Source organism: Acyrthosiphon pisum, chromosome A1 (assembly GCF_005508785.2).
Source record: "Acyrthosiphon pisum isolate AL4f chromosome A1, pea_aphid_22Mar2018_4r6ur, whole genome shotgun sequence".
In the NCBI taxonomy this organism is placed as follows: domain Eukaryota; kingdom Metazoa; phylum Arthropoda; class Insecta; order Hemiptera; family Aphididae; genus Acyrthosiphon; species Acyrthosiphon pisum.
The window spans coordinates 168,449,580-168,472,221 of record NC_042494.1 but is presented as its reverse complement, the minus strand read 5'-3'; the positions used below and the strand labels follow the sequence as shown (position 1 = coordinate 168,472,221).

Below are 22,642 nucleotides of genomic sequence, written 5' to 3'. Positions count from 1 at the left end.
GAGCCTTTCATTTGCATCGATTGTTTGCAATACAAACAAATATTACTAACTAGATTATAAGTCCGTGACTCATTACGTGAGGTATTTACTGTAAATTAGTTTTATTGACTTTTTCAACATATAATATTTTATTCAAATAATTAAATTTTTTCTAAGTTAAATTTGTGTTGTATACATATATATTTAGTATAATGTACACAATACAACAAATGCAATTAATAAATGTATGAAGTTAACGAGATACCTAGTTCTTTAATTTGTATTTTGCTATGTACCTATGCTTAACGCGATTTTATATAAAAATGAATACCTATATTAAAATATAATAATTAAGATTTGCAATAAAAGCTTAGGTAAAGAGTAATAATATATTTCTATATATACACATAGGTACTTCATGCATGATAATAACATGGAATTTATGTCCAAATAAATTTTTTTCATGAAGTTTTATACTTAATGAATTGAAATTTTAAAGTATTACAAAGTGGGTACTAGGTGCCTACCTACATGGCGACATCAAACGTGCCAATAATTATAAATTAATATCATTCATAAGTAAACTACACATATTGAGCCAACTACAATTAGCCTTAATGTTTAATGCATTATGTCAAGACAAACCTTTTTTGTGTTTAATGACAAGTAGCTGCTATAAGCTCATGTAGATCTATAATTTAATTATTTTCATGACAGAGACTCTAAAATTCTAAGACGTCTACTGCTTGTCATCTTTTTGTAGCAGTGTAAGGATCTGATATTTTTAGTAGTGTTACGCATAACAGATCACGAATATATGTATAAATAGTGTTAGGGTGTAGGAATGTCTTACGCCTTTGATAGCAATTTCACGACAAAGGTATGCCCAAAATTTGAATATTAACTACCCCAGGTTTTGTTACAATTATCCCCCTTGACTGGCCACCCTATCTATATTGCTGAGTATCTTTACACACCCTCGTATCTCTTTAATTATGCATTCATTGAGCTTATATATAATATAAACATGTATATAACACACACACACACACACAAAGATATGGCTACCTATAAATGTGTAATGTGTATACACTATACGCACAAAGCATATACATAGAAATTTTGCGGACTTAACAGAGTCGTCCCCAGTAAGGCCCTTGCTTATGGCCTTAACCACCAAAATTAAATGTCTTTCTCTCCACCCACGCATAAAGTGAAATATTTTGTGTTTTGGTTATCTTTTTAATTTATGTCAACTGATAACGTTAAAAATAATTGAACACTTACTCCTTTGAATCTAAATCGACTGGTTCTTTTGACAAGCGGTACTTTAAATTGTGACGTATATCTTGGGACTCATTACTCAAACGGTTGGATGCCAAAGACGCAGGCAGCAACATGGCGGTTTCTGAAAAGAAAAAGAAAATTGGTTAAACGTCCATGATTTTATTATGCTGCATACATTTCTATTACTCAATTACCTACTCGGGTAACGTGAGTTTAGAGGATATGAATTAAATACGTAATACCTTAAAAACAACGAATAACCAATACAGCTTTATGTTTATTTTATTAAAACTTATAATATTATAACATTAATATAATATTAATTTCAAATAACTTTCACAATATTAAACTAAATATATTATACATTATGCCTAACCTATAGTTCTAATAAAATGATTAATTTGATTAACGATCATGGTTTACAAAAGTTAAATTTAATGAAATTAATTCTTGCTAACTTGTAATAATTAATATGTACATTAGACATAAATTACATAGATATAATTTATTAAATGTAACTATTTATAGAACTTTAGAGATTTGATTATGTTAATTTACATAGTAAATAATAATACATTAATATGTATTAATAGTTATTGCTTAAACAACCTCGTTTGTTGGTTATAATTTTAATTAATAATTATATTCAAAAAATAAAATAATTGAACATAGGTACCTAATTGTATAAGGTACCTATAAATTATTATTATATTATATTAACATACAGTAATTAAGAAAAAACTTTGAAAATGTGTAATTTTTATTTATTTATTTGGGACTGCAAATTTAATACTAAAGTTTCTACAAAACTTTATTCATGTAATTTTGTATTATGAAAAAAAAAATAAATATAAAAAAAGAGGACAAGTGGATGTCACACTGCTGTACAGTAGGTTAAAAAGTGGGGCACTGCAATAGTCAATGGATGGTATTACATTTGAATTCAGTGATATAATATCATTATATACGAAAAACGTTTCTGAGCGGAGACGGTTTATCAGTCTGTAGGATATTTTAATTTGTATTTAATTTTCAGGCTTTTTGACCCAATTAATACATTTTTATTGTAAATAATAAAAAAAAAAAACTTAAGAAATTGAAAATGAGCGTAACCAACTTGAAATGAGTTAAAGTATTTTGAAAAGTGTATGAAGTATAGGAATACATAAAATAAACATAATGATATAAATTTCAAGAAATCGAGTGAATATCTAATGTTATAAAATTTGAACTTCAAACGCTTGTAAAAATTTAATTTGACTTGCCAGTATAGTTTTTTTTTTTTTTTTTGATTAAAGTAGACAAACTTATGAAGATTGAGGAATCTTGTATCAAATTTTCAAATCATAGATTTAAAATGTGAAATTTTTATAATAGTTTTTAATATATATTTAATTTTATAATTTTATATACCTACATTTTTAAAACAATTTTCACATTTTCATGATTTTTACGTATTTTGTAAAAATTTGAACTTTAAATGCTCATAAAAAAAAATTGTGACGGTGTATTTTTATTATTTTCAATAATTGCCATTTTAACAATGGCTTAAACATTCAAGCCTTGTATTAAATTTCAAGCTTTTTGACCCAAGGAATAACATTTTATTGACATCTATAGAAGAAAAAACTAAAAAATTGAACTGAAAATGTTCATAAACAGCTCAAAACAAGTCAAAATATTTTTTAAATGTTAAGGTCTATAGAAAATGCTAATATAAACATTCAGTGGAATTTTCAAGTATCTACGGTTATTTGTTGTAGAGTTACACCAAAAACCAAAATCGATTTTATCAAAAACAGATTTTGCGTAAAAATTCCTGTTTTTTCCTTATTTTTTTTTGTTTTTTTTCGGTGCTTTAAAAAACTTCTGGGGATTTTAAATTTTAACCTCGACAATGCATCAACTATATTCATATTACTACTGACCAAGTTACTGAATTGAAAATCGAAGCATTATTTCTACTGTTTATCGTATACACAGTCACAAAAAATAAAAAATAAAAATAAAACTCACATTGTTATAAAATCAATACATTTATCGTTCCGTTCAGAATCTAAAATCTAATTAGTGTGATGTATTAGAAAATCAATAGAAATAATAATTACAACTTTATAAATTTGAATTGTTATAGTAAAAATATGTCATTTTGTGACAAAAAATATAATACTATTATGAATTATGAGTTTGTAGTTTATTAAATTATCATAACATAATATGTAGGTTGCAGTGGCGCAACCAGGTTGACGTTGACCCCGGGTCGGTATAATATTAGGTATATTACTATATTAGAACATAGGTAATAGGTATATTGTTTATATAATTAAGATAGATGATTTATTTTGTCTGACCCCCCCCACCATGAAAAATTCCTGGTTGCGCCACTGGTAGGTTGTAACGGTACTTTATAAAATTATTGTCACATAATTATTGGAGATTTAGAAAAATCAAATATTATCCTCACTAGTTTTGTAAATTTTAATAATTTTTCCAACAAACGTTGAAAATACATATTATAAGCATCAGTCTTGTATTTATATTACTATTACATTTTATCATGACAGACATTCATATTAATATCTATATGGTTGGGCGTTTAAGTTTTGAAATATGTGCTATGCGTTAAAATGTTTATTAATATCAATCCATATAAACTCGTTTAATTTTAGCTTTTTTTTATACTTACATTGAAGCATACACTTCAATTGCATATTTCAGAGTACACTCACAACTGCCATTCATGCAGCTGCTAAAATTAGTTTAATATTTTAACAATGAGTATATTATCAATTATATTATTAATAATTATTATAAATTATAATATTAATAATTATTATAATTTATTAATACATGTAAACGGTTGTATTTTTAATTAGAAACAAATTTATAATAACAAACATTATTAGAATATTGTTATTCATAGAAAATAATTGACGAATTTTCGAATTTCGTAACCACTAAAAGCTAGGTATTATACTTTGAGAAATTATCGTCAATATTATTAAACTATATAGCCAATACCTATTATAATATTGTAGGTAGGTACCTACTCAAAATATATAGGTATTAATTATTTATTAGTCACATATACTATATATTATAATAGCGTATAATAAAGTACTGAGTTGTATGATAATATTTTTACATTATATCATTTGAAATAATTATCTATTTCTCAAATTATCACCGAATTGCAGTTTTTCGTTTGGTAAAGTGAATGTTTAATTAATGAACATTGGCTGTTCAACTCTCGCTGACCCTTAGGAACTCAGTGATTCATAGTTTATAAATTATCTAAATCTCTTTCATCTTATTTACACTAAAAAGTTGACTAGGGTCAAATCGATGTGCTTTCATCGCAAACCCTGTTTCAGTGAAGCAGAAATTCAGTGCACTGTCTTTAAAAACAGTAAGTAAAGAAACTCTGGACTATTTTAACGATACAGTGATCAGTCACACTTTTAAGCTCAATTCTGAATTCTCTTATTGCTCCAGTAAAAGCGCATAATATACATATAGACGATACCATTGAGTAGTGTCGTCATTGGGGGGGTCGCAAGGGGTCGCATTTGCAACCCCAAATATAATGCAGGGGTTGCATAAGTATAAATTTGCAACCCCTGAGATTTCCATTTTATTCATGGTTCTTCGTTAATAAAAAAATTAAAATAGGCTATAATTAATATTTAGTTATTAAGAAACTATAAAAAAAAATTATTAGAGAACGAGAAAATTATATTTTATCAATACTTCCACAATGAAAAACTAATTAGTGATTACAATTCACTACAATAAATAAATCTATTTTTAGATTGAAACTTTTATGTCATCATATTGTTATCACTTATTACATATCTGTATTTAAAATTGGTTGACTGTAAGTTGTTGTTTCTGTACGTTCGGTTTGTATATTATGTTGATCGTTTACTATATAATTGATGAATTTTCGATATTAACATTTGATTTTGTTTTGATAAATTTTGTGTTTTATGATGGTTTATGGTGAATAGTCAATACTCAATAGATCTAATTTGACATTATATGGATAAAAGCTAATGTTATGAGAAAAGATAATGAAATAGGTTCCCCAATACTAGCTAGAAAAAAAAGTCCCAATAAAACTTGGTGGAGGTTTAAAACAAAATTAAAGTTTTAATGTTATAGGTAGATCATTATAAAATAAACATATACTTTCAAGTTCTTGATTCTATAATAAATGATATGAAAGAAGGATTTAAAGAAAATGACATTCATATTTTAAACTGTTTGCAAGATATAATAGTAAATGAACCAATAAGCTTCACTTCATTTGAAGATGTTAGTACAATGTATGGTTTTAATGAAGGTGAACTCAAGTCTGAAATAAAAATATTCAACAGGATGTATAAAAACTTGAATACTGGTAATACTATTCAATCTAAAATTAACTATATGAGGTCAGATTATAATGCAGTCGGGTTTCCAACATTGGCAAAAATATATAAACTTTTTCTAACTATTCCATCAAATTCAGCATCATGTGAAAGGAGATTTTCTTGTCTTCGAAGGTTAAAAAACTACTTGAGAAGTACTATGTGACAATACAGATTAAATGATCTAGGAGTTTTGCAAATAGAACGTGAAAAATCTTCCACTATTAATACCGATTAAGTCATAAAACAATTTGACTCATCTGGAGTACCACGTTGTTTAAAGCTAACTTAGCTAACTAAAGCCTACTAATAAACATTTAAAATTCATAGTTTTTAATAACATACACCTATATACGTAATAATGTATTTTATGTCAATACCTAGTGAATATAATATAATTATATGATTACCTATTAAAACATTGATTACTTTATAAAGTTGGGGGGGTGTGGGGGCAAAGCTCCCACGGGTTATTGCATCCTAAGTAATTTTTGCAACCCCTAATATTTTGCCCAAATTACGCCAAATACTATAGTATTTATAATCAATGACGATACCTGATATATCAACATAATTTAATATAGTACCTATACTAATAGTACCACTTAGTAATTTTTAAAAGTGGAAATTTGAATTTCCAAGACAACAGAGCAAAGTTATAAAATTAAACAATATAGATTAGAGCTGAAAATGAACCCACTCTTTTTCCAGTCAATATTACAATTATTTTTTTAATACAAAATTAAATTTTCTTGGAAAAATTCAAAATAGCCAATTTTTAAATTTAATTTGTAGAACAATTTTGATGGTAAAGATGGTTATTTATTACAATTTTATTAAATATCAATATTTGTTGAGTAAATTAATTTGAAACGTAATAACTTTTTTCAAAAGACTCTTCTTGAATATTTATAAAAATATTTACAAAATTTCCTGACATAAGCATATTTCTTAAATTATTTATACACATTTAGTTTTTATAATTTTTGTTATACGTTTATAACAGTATACATTTTTAGATATGTCAGTTATTTTTGTTACACCTTTTATAACAATAAAAACTAATTTAATAAAATAATGCTAATTAAAATAATGATACAGTTAAGTATAGGTACTTTAAAATAGTATGTCAGAAAAATAAATAATGCATTGTATTTATTTGGTTTAACTATCTACTAAAAATCGATCATTCACATTTAAGATTTAGATTAATTAATTCTATGATAATTTTATAGATACATATTTTATATTTAGGTAGGTACATATAGGTACTTTCTATGCATAATAATTTAAAAAACACATTTTTTTTTTTTTAGTGATGAATTTTTCTAGCCGCGAAACCTAATGTTTATGCTTAACTGTCTGAACATTTTTATTGTTGTAATAATGTTATAGCTGAATATTATGATATGCACGAACAAAAAATATTTACAACGGAAATAATATATTAAAATCAATCTTGTAAGTACTATAATATACATATTAATATATTATACTAATGACCTCAGTAGCCGATGTACCTACCTATGATAAAAAAAATGGTTGTTATAAAATATGTTATGCCTTTTTCTTTAATAAGACTTCCATTTTAAATTTAATGCAATTCCATTTTACACAGTTGTCAGTCAGTCAGTGTAAACTGTAAAGTTAAAGTGAGTTGTGTGCAATGTATACCAACATATAAAAATGATACCCAAAGTAATGACAACAATAAATGATAACAATAGTAGACGTACATCAAATAAGTATAATATGTAAGATATTAAATATACATGTACAACAGCTGTGTACATAATAGACAACAAAACAATCGATGCACTGACGTCTACAATTTTTAACAATGAGTAATTACAATATTTTTTGCAATTGTTTCTTTCTTATCTTTTGTTTGTATTTAAGGTGCTTGTGAATAATGAGCCTCGACTTTTTGCTTGATTAAAATATTTCCATGCCAACAGTCAGACAACAATAAATTAAACCGTTGCTGCCCATGGACCGTTATCTCCAAAAATGAACAACACTCTAAGAAAATATTACTAGGGGATGCATTTTACTTTTCATTTGATATGGTACATAAATATTTGTTGTGGTTAAAATACAGTACACCAAGACAGTGCTAGAAAATTGTATTTATTATTATGGAAGTCGGTTAGGGTACGGTGGTAGCTTGCAGGGATGTGACACTTTGGAATTATGCAAAACACAATGGATGCGAACTTTCGTTAGTATGAAAATGTATTAAAAATTATGGTCACAACAGTGTAAGGATTTATGTTTTTATAAAATTATTATTTAAAAAGCACACCATAAACATGAAATAGGCTATAGCAAATAGAGCGTGTAACGCGTACTTACATGATTTATAATTTGTATCTAATTTTTTTTTTTTTTATTTCAAGCTTGTTTTTGAAAAAGTATTATAATGTATATGGTTATAATTGTTATAGGTAGAAAAATATTGGTTGAAAAAACCTTAAGAGGACGCCATACAGTAATTTCTTGTCACCGAATTACAAGTGCGTAACATAGAAAATTTACGCTAAGCAGATTTAGTTTGGCTCTGTTCATTTAAAAATTAGAGTGAATCGACCTATTATGAAACTTGTTGGTAAGGACATTGCCTGTGTTTGTATGTGGGTTTTTTACAATACTTTAAGTTTTTAGCAAGTTCTGTGTATATAATATAGCGTAAATTAAAAATGCTCATAACTAACTTAAAAACTAAATCATCGTAAAAACCCATATACAAACACAGATAATAATGTGTTAACCAAATGTTCTTACTATAAACGTTCATAATTCACTCTAATTTTTAAACTAACGGAGCTAAACGTGATATGCTAAGCGTAAATTTGGTATGTTACGAAGTTGTAAGACGGAGATGACAAATATATGTGTAGCATCCTTTTAAAGTATATATAAATGTTATGTACCTAATTGTATTAATTTTTCTATATAATATAACATATGTAAATATGCAACAAATTGTTATTTTTTTTAATAGGTATGTATAATTATTATGGAAATAAAATTGTAAATTCGTTTTTGAATTATATTTCATCATCCAATAACAATGTGTTTATTACTTTATTGCAGTTTTATGTATGGCAGATATTTTATAAGACCATTTAATCCATTTATCCATATTGTTTTAATATTTACATTTTATTAATGAACCTATGGTACAATGAAGTATAAAATAGTTGCTAAAATGCATTATTAAAAATTGTTAATTAAAATGTATTTAAAATGCCAATCTTTTAGTTTTAAAAAAATAAACCCTTATGGTTATGAACTATTATTTTTAGTTATCAATTTATAAAACACATTACATGTAAAAATAATCACTATATATTATGTTGATAGTCATATATTAATTTATTTTATTAAAATTATAATGAAACTCTCTTTGTAATGTATTAGGTATGTTTTATTATATTTTTGTTTATAACAAATAATGCGATTTAAATGCTTTATGTATTTTTTCATTAATCATTCAAAAAAAGTTAGACAATTTAATTAACAGAATTATTTGAAATATATTGATGTACGGATTTAAAATTTGTGTCCATTTTATTTATACTCAATAATAAATAATTTTAAAAATTTAAAATAAAAATAGATGGATACTTGAGTCTTGTGATCAGAAATATATTTTGAAACGACATCCCAAGAAGATTAAAGTGTCATTTTGAACATATACAATGTTGACCATTATAATTGGATCAATTTTTGTCAAAGATAATTTTCGTATAAAATAGATAAGGGAATGTTATCAAACTGTTTGTATTAACAGTATCCAGTTGAAATTGATTTATAAATGTAATTTAATATATTTTGATGAAACCTAAAGTTTAATGTTTACAAGTAGGTCATACACGTGATACTCGTATTATGATTTTAAACTATAGCACGGCAACGAAAGTATGCAATTTTGTAGCACCGAAGACTGCTTGACGCCGATGAGTGTAATCGAAAACAGCCAGGGGCTCGTAGTTAATAATATTATAATAGATTTTATTATTAAAAGTACGAAATATTTAACGGCTAACTTATTATCCATGTTATTACTATCCAAATCATTTTAACTGTCCCTTAGACAGTTTTATTATAACCAGGATCAGTTTTTGAGATTCTTAAATATGTACAATTATAAACATTTTTTTTATATGTTTTGGAATGTTTCAGATATTTAGAAAAAAAAAATAGTCTATATACCTTTTAGTGCACTCCCAGGATAATTGGGGCATCTGGTTCCCATGCATGCCCTTTTCTGCACCATCGAAGGACAATGTTTTCCACCATTTACTGGTGTTTTCATCACTTGTCTTTTTCTCGTCATCATGCCACTTCCACATTCCGTGTCGCATTCACTCCATGATTCCCACTCTGACATCACACAATCAATCACTGGAAAATAAAAATCAATTTTGTAACATTTTAAAACTTTAACCATATGCAAGCATTTTTCGTTTTGTTTTTGAGTATTATGTACTATACAATATGTAATCTTCCTAAATTATATGAAATCTCGTGTCACAGTGCTAGTGGTAGAACTGCTCCGAAACAGCTAAACCGATTTGAATGACATTTTATCTGTATATTTGGTAGGTATAAGAATATGTTGCAAAATATTTTTCATCCTTCTGGGTCCAACCCGGGGAGGTGCTCAAATGGTGATTTTGAGATTTACGGTGGAACTTTTGGTTACATCTTATATTAATATTATAACCTCCATGGCCCACGCACGACGCTTAAAAAAAATAAAACCAAATTGTTTCTCTCGTCAAATATTGCTTTCGCTAAATAGTCTGGTTGTTGAATAGACCCCTGCATCACCTTTGCCGTGATCGATGAAAGTAGAGGCGTGACAAAAAATAGTATGAGTGGCTCGTGAGGGAAGGTAATTTCAATCTTGAACGAAATGCAGCTCTCGCCACATACGTCGCCCGCCACCAAAATAGCTCACTTCCCCCCCTTGCCACACAATATACTATATCACGTTTTATATTTTATATTTTACGTTTATTTATTCAGTTAACTTTCAAGTGTGTTGTGCATTAATTATTCAAGTAATGAAATAAATGAATCGGAGATAGATTTGACCATTAAAAGTGTGTTTAATTTGTGCGTTCGAAATCCTTAAAAATAATGAACATTGTTGGGTTGTTTAGCGTGTTACTAACAAGATTTAGGATATATCTTAGAGGACTAAAAAAATTTGTCAAAAAAAAATAATATTATTTTTTAGTATTTACGCTTCGTTAAGCGGCAAAGCTTTCACTTTAAATAAATAAAGTATAAATCGAATAAATAAACTTTAAAGTGGATGTGTTTAGTGACAAGTAAATAATTTAACATTAAGTTTGTCTAAAAGTACATTGCCAAATTAACAGAATGTGACATAACATAAATAGGGTACTACAAATTAATTATAAAGTGTACAAAACTATACACTAATAATGTTCGCAAGAATGCCATAGTATTTAAAAGCCATTAATGTACTTTTATAGTCATTGAATAAAGTATAAAATACTGCATTCTTAACTATTGTTACTAAAAAGTAAATAATATAATGGTACATAGTTGATTTAGAATAATATGCACATCGGAATTTTCAGAGCTCATAATTTAATATAAATTCTTATAAATACTTCAATTAATTGTAAAATAATTGATTAAAATGTTAATTTACTGTTCAATATTTTTGTTATAAAGTTTTCAATTAAATTTCAGGATCCTCCAGTTTGTAGGTTATTATTTACAACTTACCAATGTCGACGATAATAATAATCATAATAAAATTAATATTATATTTTTTGTAATATAATAAATTATAATGGGGTTCTTACAATACGAATTTATAACAACTAATGATCTCTGAAAATTGTATCCCCACAAAACTACATAAAACAATTTTAATTTTAACCATTTTTTTTTATTATTATTATTATTATGTTTTAAAAACCTTATCGCTTTATATAATAATAACAATAGTTGAATAATTATCTTTTCTCTATGTGCCATACTGCCATAATAATATATTCATGTTTGGTTTTCATATATTACTAAATGGAAAGTGTAAAAAGGCCATTGTAAAAAGCAATCTGATCTAAATGGACTTTTTTTTTTAATGAATATGAGTATATAACGTTACTGTCGAATCATGATATTATTATATTTTGCAAATTGTTTAGTAAAAATAACAACAAACAATAAACACAAATATTTTTCACTGTTATTTTTGATTTAAATACGTTTTACATAAAATATCGTTTTATGAAGGTACCTATACATACATAATATATAGTACCTAGTTATCTATTACCTATTGGAACAAACGATTTGTCTTAAGTCTTGAGGAATAAATAATGTATTCTATCGAGTATAACCGTATTAATATTTAAGTACCCGTCTATATATATAGACACGGGAGTTTGTCTACGCAAGCAGTGACTAATACTTACATTATCGTAACACAAGTTGGAAATGGAATGAAAATCTGTATATAGACTTAAACTTATTGTATAATCAATTCAACACGGTATCGCATATTTATATATACAAAGCATAGAAATTATCATATCAAATTAATTCATAACGACCGGCAGCATGGGTAAGTATATATATATAAGTACCTATATTATAAACCGTCAGCGCAGAAGATGAAAACTTTTTCCTCTTTTACTTTTCTGTCTTCGTTTCTTCTCGTTATTTTGCTGCATTATGCTTATTTACTTATTGCATTACCATCTAACACTCAAACACTCTAGAACTTTATTTTTATTTTTTTCCATGAGGAAATAATAAATAATGAAAATAAATCATCTCCTAGCTAATGTACCTATCTACTCGCGGATGGCTTTAGAAACCGTTAATCATTCTAACATTTTGAAAATATTACAAATTACATTATATAATTATGTAGTATACATAAATTCTTCAGTTAAATTTCTTGTTTCAACATTCTATAAGTGCACCAGTAAAAACCGATACAAATGTCCGTATTTTACTTAGATTTGTTTCAAAAGTAAAAAGCAAAGTTTTCGTGTGTTATACGCTTTGTAATATTATATAGGAGCAGATGTACTGCTGCGTATTCGCTTAATGATGAATTCTTATTTCTTATTTGATATGATATGATTGAAACTTGCCTAATGCCTTAAAAGAAACTTGTACACAAGTTATATGATTATAAGTGGAGTTCCAAAATATTAAACTCTCTTAAAATAAATAAAACCAATACGATTTATGGAAAACTTTTTGAAAAAAAAGGATCAAAATTATGCAACCATGTTAAGAATTGAATTCTATATAAAAAAAAATACTCTTGTTGGCTGAGCGATTGTTATATAAATCAGATATCAATAATTTCGAGTAAAATTTTTTTATAAACCAGTTAAATATTTTATTCGTAAATAAAAACTTGGGTAAAACAAATACAAAACTTATCGGGTTAGTCGCGGGGCGTATTGTACTTTAAATGTATGTTTGATATTAATGTTAATATTTTAATTTTTAACTCAAAGAAAAATCAATTTATTATTATTATTAATGTACATTTTAAGTTCATAATTTTGATATTATGATATTATTACTGTCGATATGGTACCAACGTACTCGCAGCATTAAGAATTTCATAATAAACACATATTATACTTTTTTTTCCTGATTTCAAATGTTTAATTGTTGAACATAATAAAGTATGAGAGAAATAAGTCTAACATGGTATTAACAAAATCACAGAATGAAGAAAATGGTTTTTGTGTCTTAGCGTATGGCTCTTAATGTACTTACTTATTATATTTTATTATTTCATATTTATTTCTTAGAATAAAACATGCCAAAATTTACCAATTTCTAAAAGAAAAAATATTTTTGTTTTAAACATGTTATTTCTGGAAATATCACGTTTTGATAGAACATTGATTTAATAACTATTTGTTATCAATATGAAAAAAAATTTAATTAATCTTTGATTTTTGTAGTTTGTTGGTAGGTACCTAAATAAGATAAATGAATATAATGTTAAAAGTTTATTGATCAATAAATTAAAATTCATTTTTTGTAAAAATTGATTGCCTACAATAAAATCACTTTGGTATAATACCTAGGTAATATAAATTATAAATATATAATAAGACTTTAAAAGTTTAAACTTATTTCTTATTTTTAATATCACTGATTTACAGACAACAATGTAAAATAATATAATATGTAATTAATAGCTTTATTGTTATAAATGTATGTCGTTTAATAAGTAGTTTTTTTTTATATAAATGCGGGCTTCACGTAAAGATAAAAGTCGTTTTTTAACTTAGATTCGTTAAATCTCTATGTTGATAAAAATTATACGTTGATACGTATATTTTTCATGGGAAATAATATATACTTAATTTATGATTCAAAATTGAAACTAGTACTTTATGAAAAAAAAAGGGTTTGGAAGTCGGGTGTATACCGTTTTCAGTTTATGACCCAAACTATAATTTTTAAATTGCATGATATAAAGAGAAGTTAGAACCAAGATAAGAACAAAAACGAAGTTCCCAAAAATATTTTCAGTTAGAAAATATAGTAACTATAACCGTCATACATTGATTAAGTATAAGTTAATTTTTATAAAAATGGCAATACCATGACTTGTTGGCAGTTGCCCTTCGTATAGTTTTATTGTCAGTCTTAGATTTCAGTTTCAATTTCAACTGCAGTATCAAATTTGAAAATAACATTTGTATTTTTGCACATTTATTTATAGTATAGAACACGAATACGAATGATATCCAGAGACACATCGAAATGAGTTCGAATAAAAACATCTCAAACAAATGTATTGTCAGCCTTAAAATTTCAACCATAAAATCGTTCTCAGCGTTTTGAAAAATGAGGCACTTAAGAAAAAAAAAATGCAATATTTTAACTAGAATATTTCAATATCATTTTACATGTCACGTGAAAAATATTTGTAACTTTAGTAACACTGGAAAATAACAAACAACTAAATTAAGGGCTCGAGACTAGAAATTGTAAAAATATATAGATAAATTTATAAATGGCACAAACACACACTCATTATGGTCATAATATATAAGATATAACTTTTAATTTACGCAAGTTTGAAGTTACAACTTTGATTTATATTGTTATTTTTTTTATTATAGGAATTTAAATAATCTGCACATACCTACTAATAGTAGGTATCTAGCAAACATTTAAAATTAACGAAATCATAGGTTTTAAAATATAAGCTTTCATTCATAAAATACCAATATGTACTAAGTCCTAACTATTCAATTTTTGAGAACAATTTGAATAACCATATGTAATTCACAAATATTATTGTATACATTTAATAATATTTAAAATTAATTGAATAAGTTCTGTATCGATTATTCACTATCGTTATAAAAATCTTACAAGGTGATAATCTACCAATTACTCTAGTTAGGTACTATACATTATAATATTATGTATAACGTATGATGCTACCACTGTCATATAAAGAAAACAATGGAAGAATAAATAATTTTTAAAGTACAGACTTTACTTAAAATTAAAAAGGGTCGCTTAAATTATTTATATAAGTACCTATAATAATATTATGGTGTCTGGCTAGAATAGGTGAATTCTATATTGGACTAACCATTCCCTAGGGTCAACAATGAAAATGATAATAATATTGGTCAAAACTTGAAAAATACTGAAATATATGAAAAATACGTTTAATTTAATCCTCTTCTCATAATATACAAAATATATTATTTTTACACACTGTTAGCATATATATACACTCACACGGTCGATCTAATGCGCAGGCACGTAGTATTACCTTTGCAAACGTTATAATTGTATGAGGATGACTAGTATCCTATATTAACATTTCCCCCAATTTTATAAATTGTTTACACCACTTGCAGAGGTTTTTCAAAATAAAAAAAAAAAAAAAAAATTTTTTTTAAATATTTATAAAACAATCAATTTAAAGTTTAAACATTTACTCGTAATTCTGTAAAGTACCTGCAGCTGTGTAAAATGTACCATATTTATTCAGGGACGTCCATCATTGTACATGATATATTTTTTTACATTATATAACGATATATAAGTAGCGGTCCTTGGTATCTACAAACATTTTTGGTATTTATTATATAGTAACAAAATATTATGTGGCTTTTCAATTTAGGTATAATTTAAAGATAATAATTGAATGTACAATTACTATAATATATATCAATGAATATACCTACCTACACAAAGTCCTCTATTATTGAGATAATTATACAATAGGAAATGTCAAACGCATAGAATTGACGGTAATGTACAGTGAATGTTTTTTTGAATTTCAAGCCACACACGTACCATTAACAATTATTTCAAATAGCATCGTACGATTACAGAATTACACTGAAGACTGAACCAATTTAATTTTTTTTTATTCAGGACAAAATTAACTGGAAAGCAACAATTCACCTTACAGAACAAGTGTAGGTTAAAGTTTTAATATATTTCGTACGAGTTATAGCCCCGAGGCCCAGAATCAAAAGTTTGCCTTAAAAAATACACCTTAAACCTTTTTGTTATAGCCGACATCGCCTGTTGCATTTATATTACGCGTTTAGAGTCGGATGTTGTAAATCTGAAATAAAAGGACTACTATAAAACTACTCTTTTGTCTTTTAAATAAATGTTTATTTTTAATTTGTATGGAGTCTATACAATTTTTAAGAACTACGCCTACGCGTTAATGTATTGGTTGTGATTCTGTTATGAATAGTATAGAACATATTTTTCCTTTGAGGATCGACTTACATAAAAAAAAAAACAAATGACTATTGTGACTTATCTATATTCTACCTACTTAGTAAATTATGAATTCTAACAAAGAAATAATTTTGTTTGAAATCGGCCGCGAACTACCAGTCGATCGCAATTTATAAGTTGGCTACCCCTGAAATATATTAATATTAATAATAAATATAAAGGAAAGCAACCCTAAGTACCTACTTATTTTTATTAATTACCTATATTGATTACAAAATCTATAGTGTTTATAATTAATTACCTATATTATATAGATGCTTTGATATATAATTAACCATCAATAAATATAATCCGTTTTATACAACAATAATCTCGGATTAAGTTTATTTGTGTAAATTATTTTTTAAGATGAGTTTAATTAATCAAACAACGGGAAAAAAAGTTTAACGTGATTCTGTGGCCATTAATTAGACCTTTAAGAGTGCTGGAAAAAGCTCGTTTATCCGTAAAAAAAAAGGCCACCGCGGGATCACTTATTTATTTTTTAATCCTGAGAACTTTAATTAGCCTGTTAGAATGCTTAGAGAAAATAAATCAACGAGACTAGTGAATTGTATTAAAACCAATGGATCTATAAAAAAATAAATAATAACTGCGCATATTCATTATAGAAGGTACGCAGGATCTTCGATATATTGATATATTTCTACGAAGTAAGAGACAAAATATTATTCAGTATAAAAGTAATTAATATAATTATTTACTACCGTATAGTATGTTTAATCTAATTTTTATTTTACTGCCAGCATCTTCTAAAACACACGTCATATAGTGATATATAGGTAACTATGTTCATAGGCGTGCGCGCAGGGGGTGCCGGGGGTGCCTGGGCACCCCCCGGACCCTTCACCAACAACGACAAAGGCCCTAATTATTAATCAAGTGTAAATTAAATTAATGAAATTACTGACGAATTAAAAAATGTTGTTCTTTTTAAATAGGCTATGTTTACAAAAATACAAAATTCAGATTTTGTTTTTTTTTTTTAAATTTCATTATATTCTATTACTTCTCATAATATCCTGTACCTGCAATAAATTATATTAGTGTGTTAAATATAAAAAAGAAAAATAATTCATTTGTTTTTTTAATTATATGATCATAATATGTAAGTATTCAATCTTCAATTGTTATATAAAACATTTTACCGCGGGGTTATTATATGTCACGACTTAATTAAGCAAATGGCCCACCACGTATGGGTTGGCAAGAGGCACAGTATACAAGATATTTAATATTAATATAAATAGGCTGATCATAATATATTAATGGATTGTAGTTGAGATTTATAAACGCACAATTAGATTTTTAAAACCTTAATTGACATCCATATTTGAATGTAATATATTTTTTGTAAATGCTAATGTGAATAATAGAACAACCGGTATGGTACAGAGATTAATAATCATTCGGAAATTTATGTATTTACTAAATACAATTTAAAACATAACAAAATATGACCAAAAATATGTAATATGTATATTGTATTAGATATAGTACTTATAATTATTATACAGATATATGTATTTAAACAAAATACATAAACGGATTCGAATCCTGGGGGTATACAAAAAAGTTTTAAACAAAAAGTATATGGTTTGAACGTGACATACATTTTTAAATAAAATAATGTTTATTTATTGTAATAGTGCAAAGGTATTCTTCAGTATTGTATTGTACTTAAACAAACGTTCTACTAAAGTTGGAAGTTGGAACTTTACCAAAAAAAATAAAAATAAAATAAAAAAACCGTTGTAAGAAATCGTATCAGCCAATAAAAAATACAACCCTAATGTTGGTTTCTATATTTTATACTTTTTAAACACGTTTTATTTGATGTATTTTACTTTTGGAAAATGTTCAAAATTGGATTTCTAAAACGAAAATACGTCACAATGATAATAGTATAAATAAAAACAAAAAAAACTTAAATGGTTCTCAATTGAAAATTGTTTTTTTCTAAAAACAAAACTACTTATATGTACTACCTACGTCCCACATGATGGGAATTTCTATTAGAAAATATTTGTGTTCGTTTTGATATTCTACATAGTAAATCGGTAGACATTTTAAAAACATTTATTATTAATTTAATTGTATTAAAATTTACAATACAATTTCTAATGACTACACAAACATCAAGTAACATAGTTAATTAATAAATCAATTTAATATTATACAATAAACTTTAAAAAACTGTGTCATTTACACGTTTAAACTATGTTAATTTTTTATATTGTAATAATAATAAAGACATAACGTCTTGCTAATCTAATCTATATAGTTATATTTATATAATATCTTATAACCACTTGTTAATAATTAATTTGATATTACTACGAAAACTCAAAAATAAGTTTGTTAGAACTATGCAACAATTATTTTTGAATTTACTTGTATGTCATCAAACACGTGTGGTTAAGACTTTGGATTTATATTCTATTTTGTAGGTTAACCTTGTGGAATTCACTAAGTGTTTTTGTTGTACAATAATGTCTAACATAATATATTAATATTATGTGAGTTGGTATAATATGTGACGTCCATCCGGTTGGATATGAAAGAAAATATAATTCTGACTTGTAAACACAATATATCTAAAATATGATTCAGTCAAAGTTTTATTGGGAGATATTATGAACTCGGAACGTTTACGTTTGGCTTAATTGTAACTTGTGCCAGTTATGTTTTGTAATTTTCAAAAAAATCTGTATTTTTATGTTATTTATACTGGCTAGTTAATACGTATTACCTACATATTTTATAAAAATCAATAGTCAAAGCTAGATTCAGTTTGCAAAAGGTTCATACAGAGGTCCATATTAATAACAAGCTCACTTCATATGTAGGGAAGTAAAATAATAGATACACGAATTTATATTTTATGTGCCCAATAATAGTGATGGTGCGAGGATCGGACGCAGACATAAAACGAATATTTTGTATTTTAGTTTCTTTTAGGTTACATATTTTATAATATTATTGTTTTATTGGGTATTAGTTAAGTGCTAAGTTAATGGATCAAATGAGATTACTTTATGAATAAAGAAAACTTAGTTTTGTGAAAATGTAAACGATATAATACAAAACATACTAATAGTAATAGGTATACTATATTATAAAGCACCTAGATTTCAAATACTTCGATTTTGTATGTAATTTAAGGAGTATATCGTGGAAAAACTTCTTTTAAAAAATAAAAACTTGGCTGTTTTACCGTAAATTGTTATGCACGTGTTTTTTTAAACGATATGTATAATTATGTAAATAAATCGAAACCTGAACGACTAGTTTCTAAGTTATAAAATTTTATGTATCTACCAAGTCACTATAGTTCATGACAAAAGGTTTATGATGAATTGGAAATTATAATAAATAATATTAATCGATTAACATTCCATACTTTGTAATTTTTTTTTTAATTTCAATACCCTCTAGTATGCCCTGTTCCATACCTATATATCTCCAGCCAACTATCTTAAAAATTCTCCAATAATTCGTCTAATGCGCACTGCTAATATCAACCCCTCTCTTTCACTCTAATTTATATATATATATATTTACCCTGTTTGCATATTAATTAACTGTTATCAATCACTCTATTGTTTTTTAGGCCTGTCTCGTATTTATGTATACAAATATAAATAAATAACTTGTAAGAATGGCCTGAGTAGAAAAAGTGCTAGATTAAAATAATAGGTATTACATATATTTTATTTGTTAAAATAGTTGTAAAATAATTATTATCAAGGACTACCTATATAGTATAATACTATAATGGGAAAATTATTATCCTTAGTGCTAAAGTTTAGTAACTCATAAGTCACAAGCTACATACTCATTTAAATTTAGATTTAGATGCATGAACATTTTTAAAATAAACATGTGCAACATAATATGCGTATAAAACATAAATCACTTAAATAATATTTCAAGCATTCATATATTTTACCTATAAAATAAAACAATTTGAATAACAAAATATGTAATTTTAATTCAAATAATTCCCCTGAAAAATAATGTTTTCGCATTATATAGGTAGTTGCTCGTACGTTGACAGTATGTATTTATGAATTTAACGTTACTACATGAAGTAGTTTTATGAAAATCGAATTATATACATATTATATTATGTAAAATACTAAAATCTAACAAATGGATGACTAATAATTAAATAACAACGGAATGAAAATTAAACTATAAACGAACGAAATTAAATTGTAGGAAATCTATTTGGAGAGAAAGAATCTTGTTTTCACTTTTTCAACTCATTCGTTTAAACTTTTGATTTATACAATTTAACAGTCATAGTAGGTATATACAGTTTGTTAAGTATTAATAATTTATGAATTTTGAGGTATTGAGTAAAATATTGTTTATTTTAGTTTTAAATAATAAATTACATTTTCTATTTGATAACTTAAAGTTGATTAAAACTAAGTGCATCTCGTACAAAAGAAGAAAAACCAAAAAATTAGTGTATAAAAATGTAGAAACAATTAGGAATAAATATGTGTTACAGTTACGTACACATATTTGTTCCTATAATAATGTAGGTATTAATATATTAATTATTAGTATATAAAAAAGTTATAATTCTACACCTAAATGGTAGCACAAAATAAGGACAGTGTATTCAACTCGTCTAAAGTAGTAGGCAGGTAATGTATACCAATAAAACAATAAAGAAATAATTTCTACAATAACATTAACAAAAAAATTGCGTAGGTTTGTATCATAAAATAAATGTTGACATTTGTGGCTCATATATATTTTTAAATTTACCAACGAAAGATAAAATAAAATTGAAAAAATCCATTTGCAATAGTTTTGCGTATGGCCAAACGCTTGGCATTTATGACATTGTGGGAGGCTATGGCTCTTTTTGTGGGGTTTTTCGATAACCACTTTGGTATTAAGCAACGACTTAATATTGTGAATTTCCTCGTTATTTTCATTCGGGTAGATCTCCACAAAGAAAAATGGAAGGGGACGTTTATTTTTGTCTTTGGCGTTGTAGATGTGTTTTACTTGATGTCCTAGTTCATCCAGAGTGGAGGAAATATTGGTACCTAAGGTCGAGGGATGTAAAAGGGGTGACAACCCTGTAGGGACGTTGGTAGCGAGTTTCAAATAAATGAAAACTGGCGTCAGTTTCTTTTATGTGAGAGACAATTTTGTTGAAGCTATAACGACCTGAAGGTTGGCCGATGAGATGAGAAGCCGAAGACTTGCAAGTAAAGACGTTTGGGCCGGTAATACTTGACAAAATAGAGTTGAAGGCAGAGTAATTTTCAATGTTTTTTATGCAGATTGGTGGAGACGGCGGATCAAAATCCTAAACAGTGTTAGGTGACTTAGTGGAGTCGTCTTTAGAGCTGATTGAAGGTGTGGAAACATCGCTATTTTCACAGTTATTGTTATTGGCGAGAACGGCAAATTTGTTTGGCGAAACGAAAAATTTGGATTTTTTATCATTCTGATTAGGTGACAGAGAGGAATTCGACAAATGACGTTTTGAGGAGCTGCGTGAACCTAGCAAATTTGAACCAATTTTTTGAGAGGTTTTATTCGTTGACATTGTTATTTGGAAACGACCAATAGTATACACTAATGAGCGCACTGTGGCGATAACGGAGCGAGATAATACAAAGTACGTGTGTTCATGTTGAACGTTATAGCCGAACTAAATTATACATGTTATTATATTGGAACTTAATTTATTTTATTTTAGAAATAGAGATTAAGAATAAAATAGAACTATATTGTTTAACTTTAGTCCATGGTATTTTTAAAAAAAAAATTTGTTTTTATTAGGTATATTGTAATAATATTTATATTTTTAATTAATAACACTGGACGTTTAAAGAATTACTAAATTACTAATTGAGGTGATCTTCAAAATACTATTTTATCACAACTTTGACATATCATAATGAATTATCAAACTTAACTGGCTTCAAAAACTATTACTAATCATAATTTATCTGTAGGTATAATAAATAATTTTGCCTTTTCTCGCCTATGCCACGGATTGTATATTTTATACCTGAAAAACGTTATTGTGTAAATTGCTGTGCTCTTTATTTTTATCATTGTGATCACTGAAATATGCAAAAATAGTTTATAATTCATAAAGTAGA

The 22,642-nt window shown here is 26.4% G+C and overlaps 1 protein-coding gene across 1 annotated transcript in view; it reads right to left on the bottom strand.

Moving 5' to 3' along the window:
* LOC100572752 (somatomedin-B and thrombospondin type-1 domain-containing protein) overlaps nucleotides 1-22,642 on the bottom strand; it is a 118,328-nt gene that overhangs the window by 19,186 nt on the left and 76,500 nt on the right. Inside the window, exons 2-3 of the mRNA XM_003240582.4 lie at nucleotides 9,897-10,088; nucleotides 1,267-1,387 (exon numbers count right to left, since the gene is read on the bottom strand). Coding sequence (XP_003240630.1) covers nucleotides 1,267-1,387; nucleotides 9,897-10,088 — 313 coding nt within the window. The remainder of the gene's footprint in view (nucleotides 1-1,266; nucleotides 1,388-9,896; nucleotides 10,089-22,642) is intronic.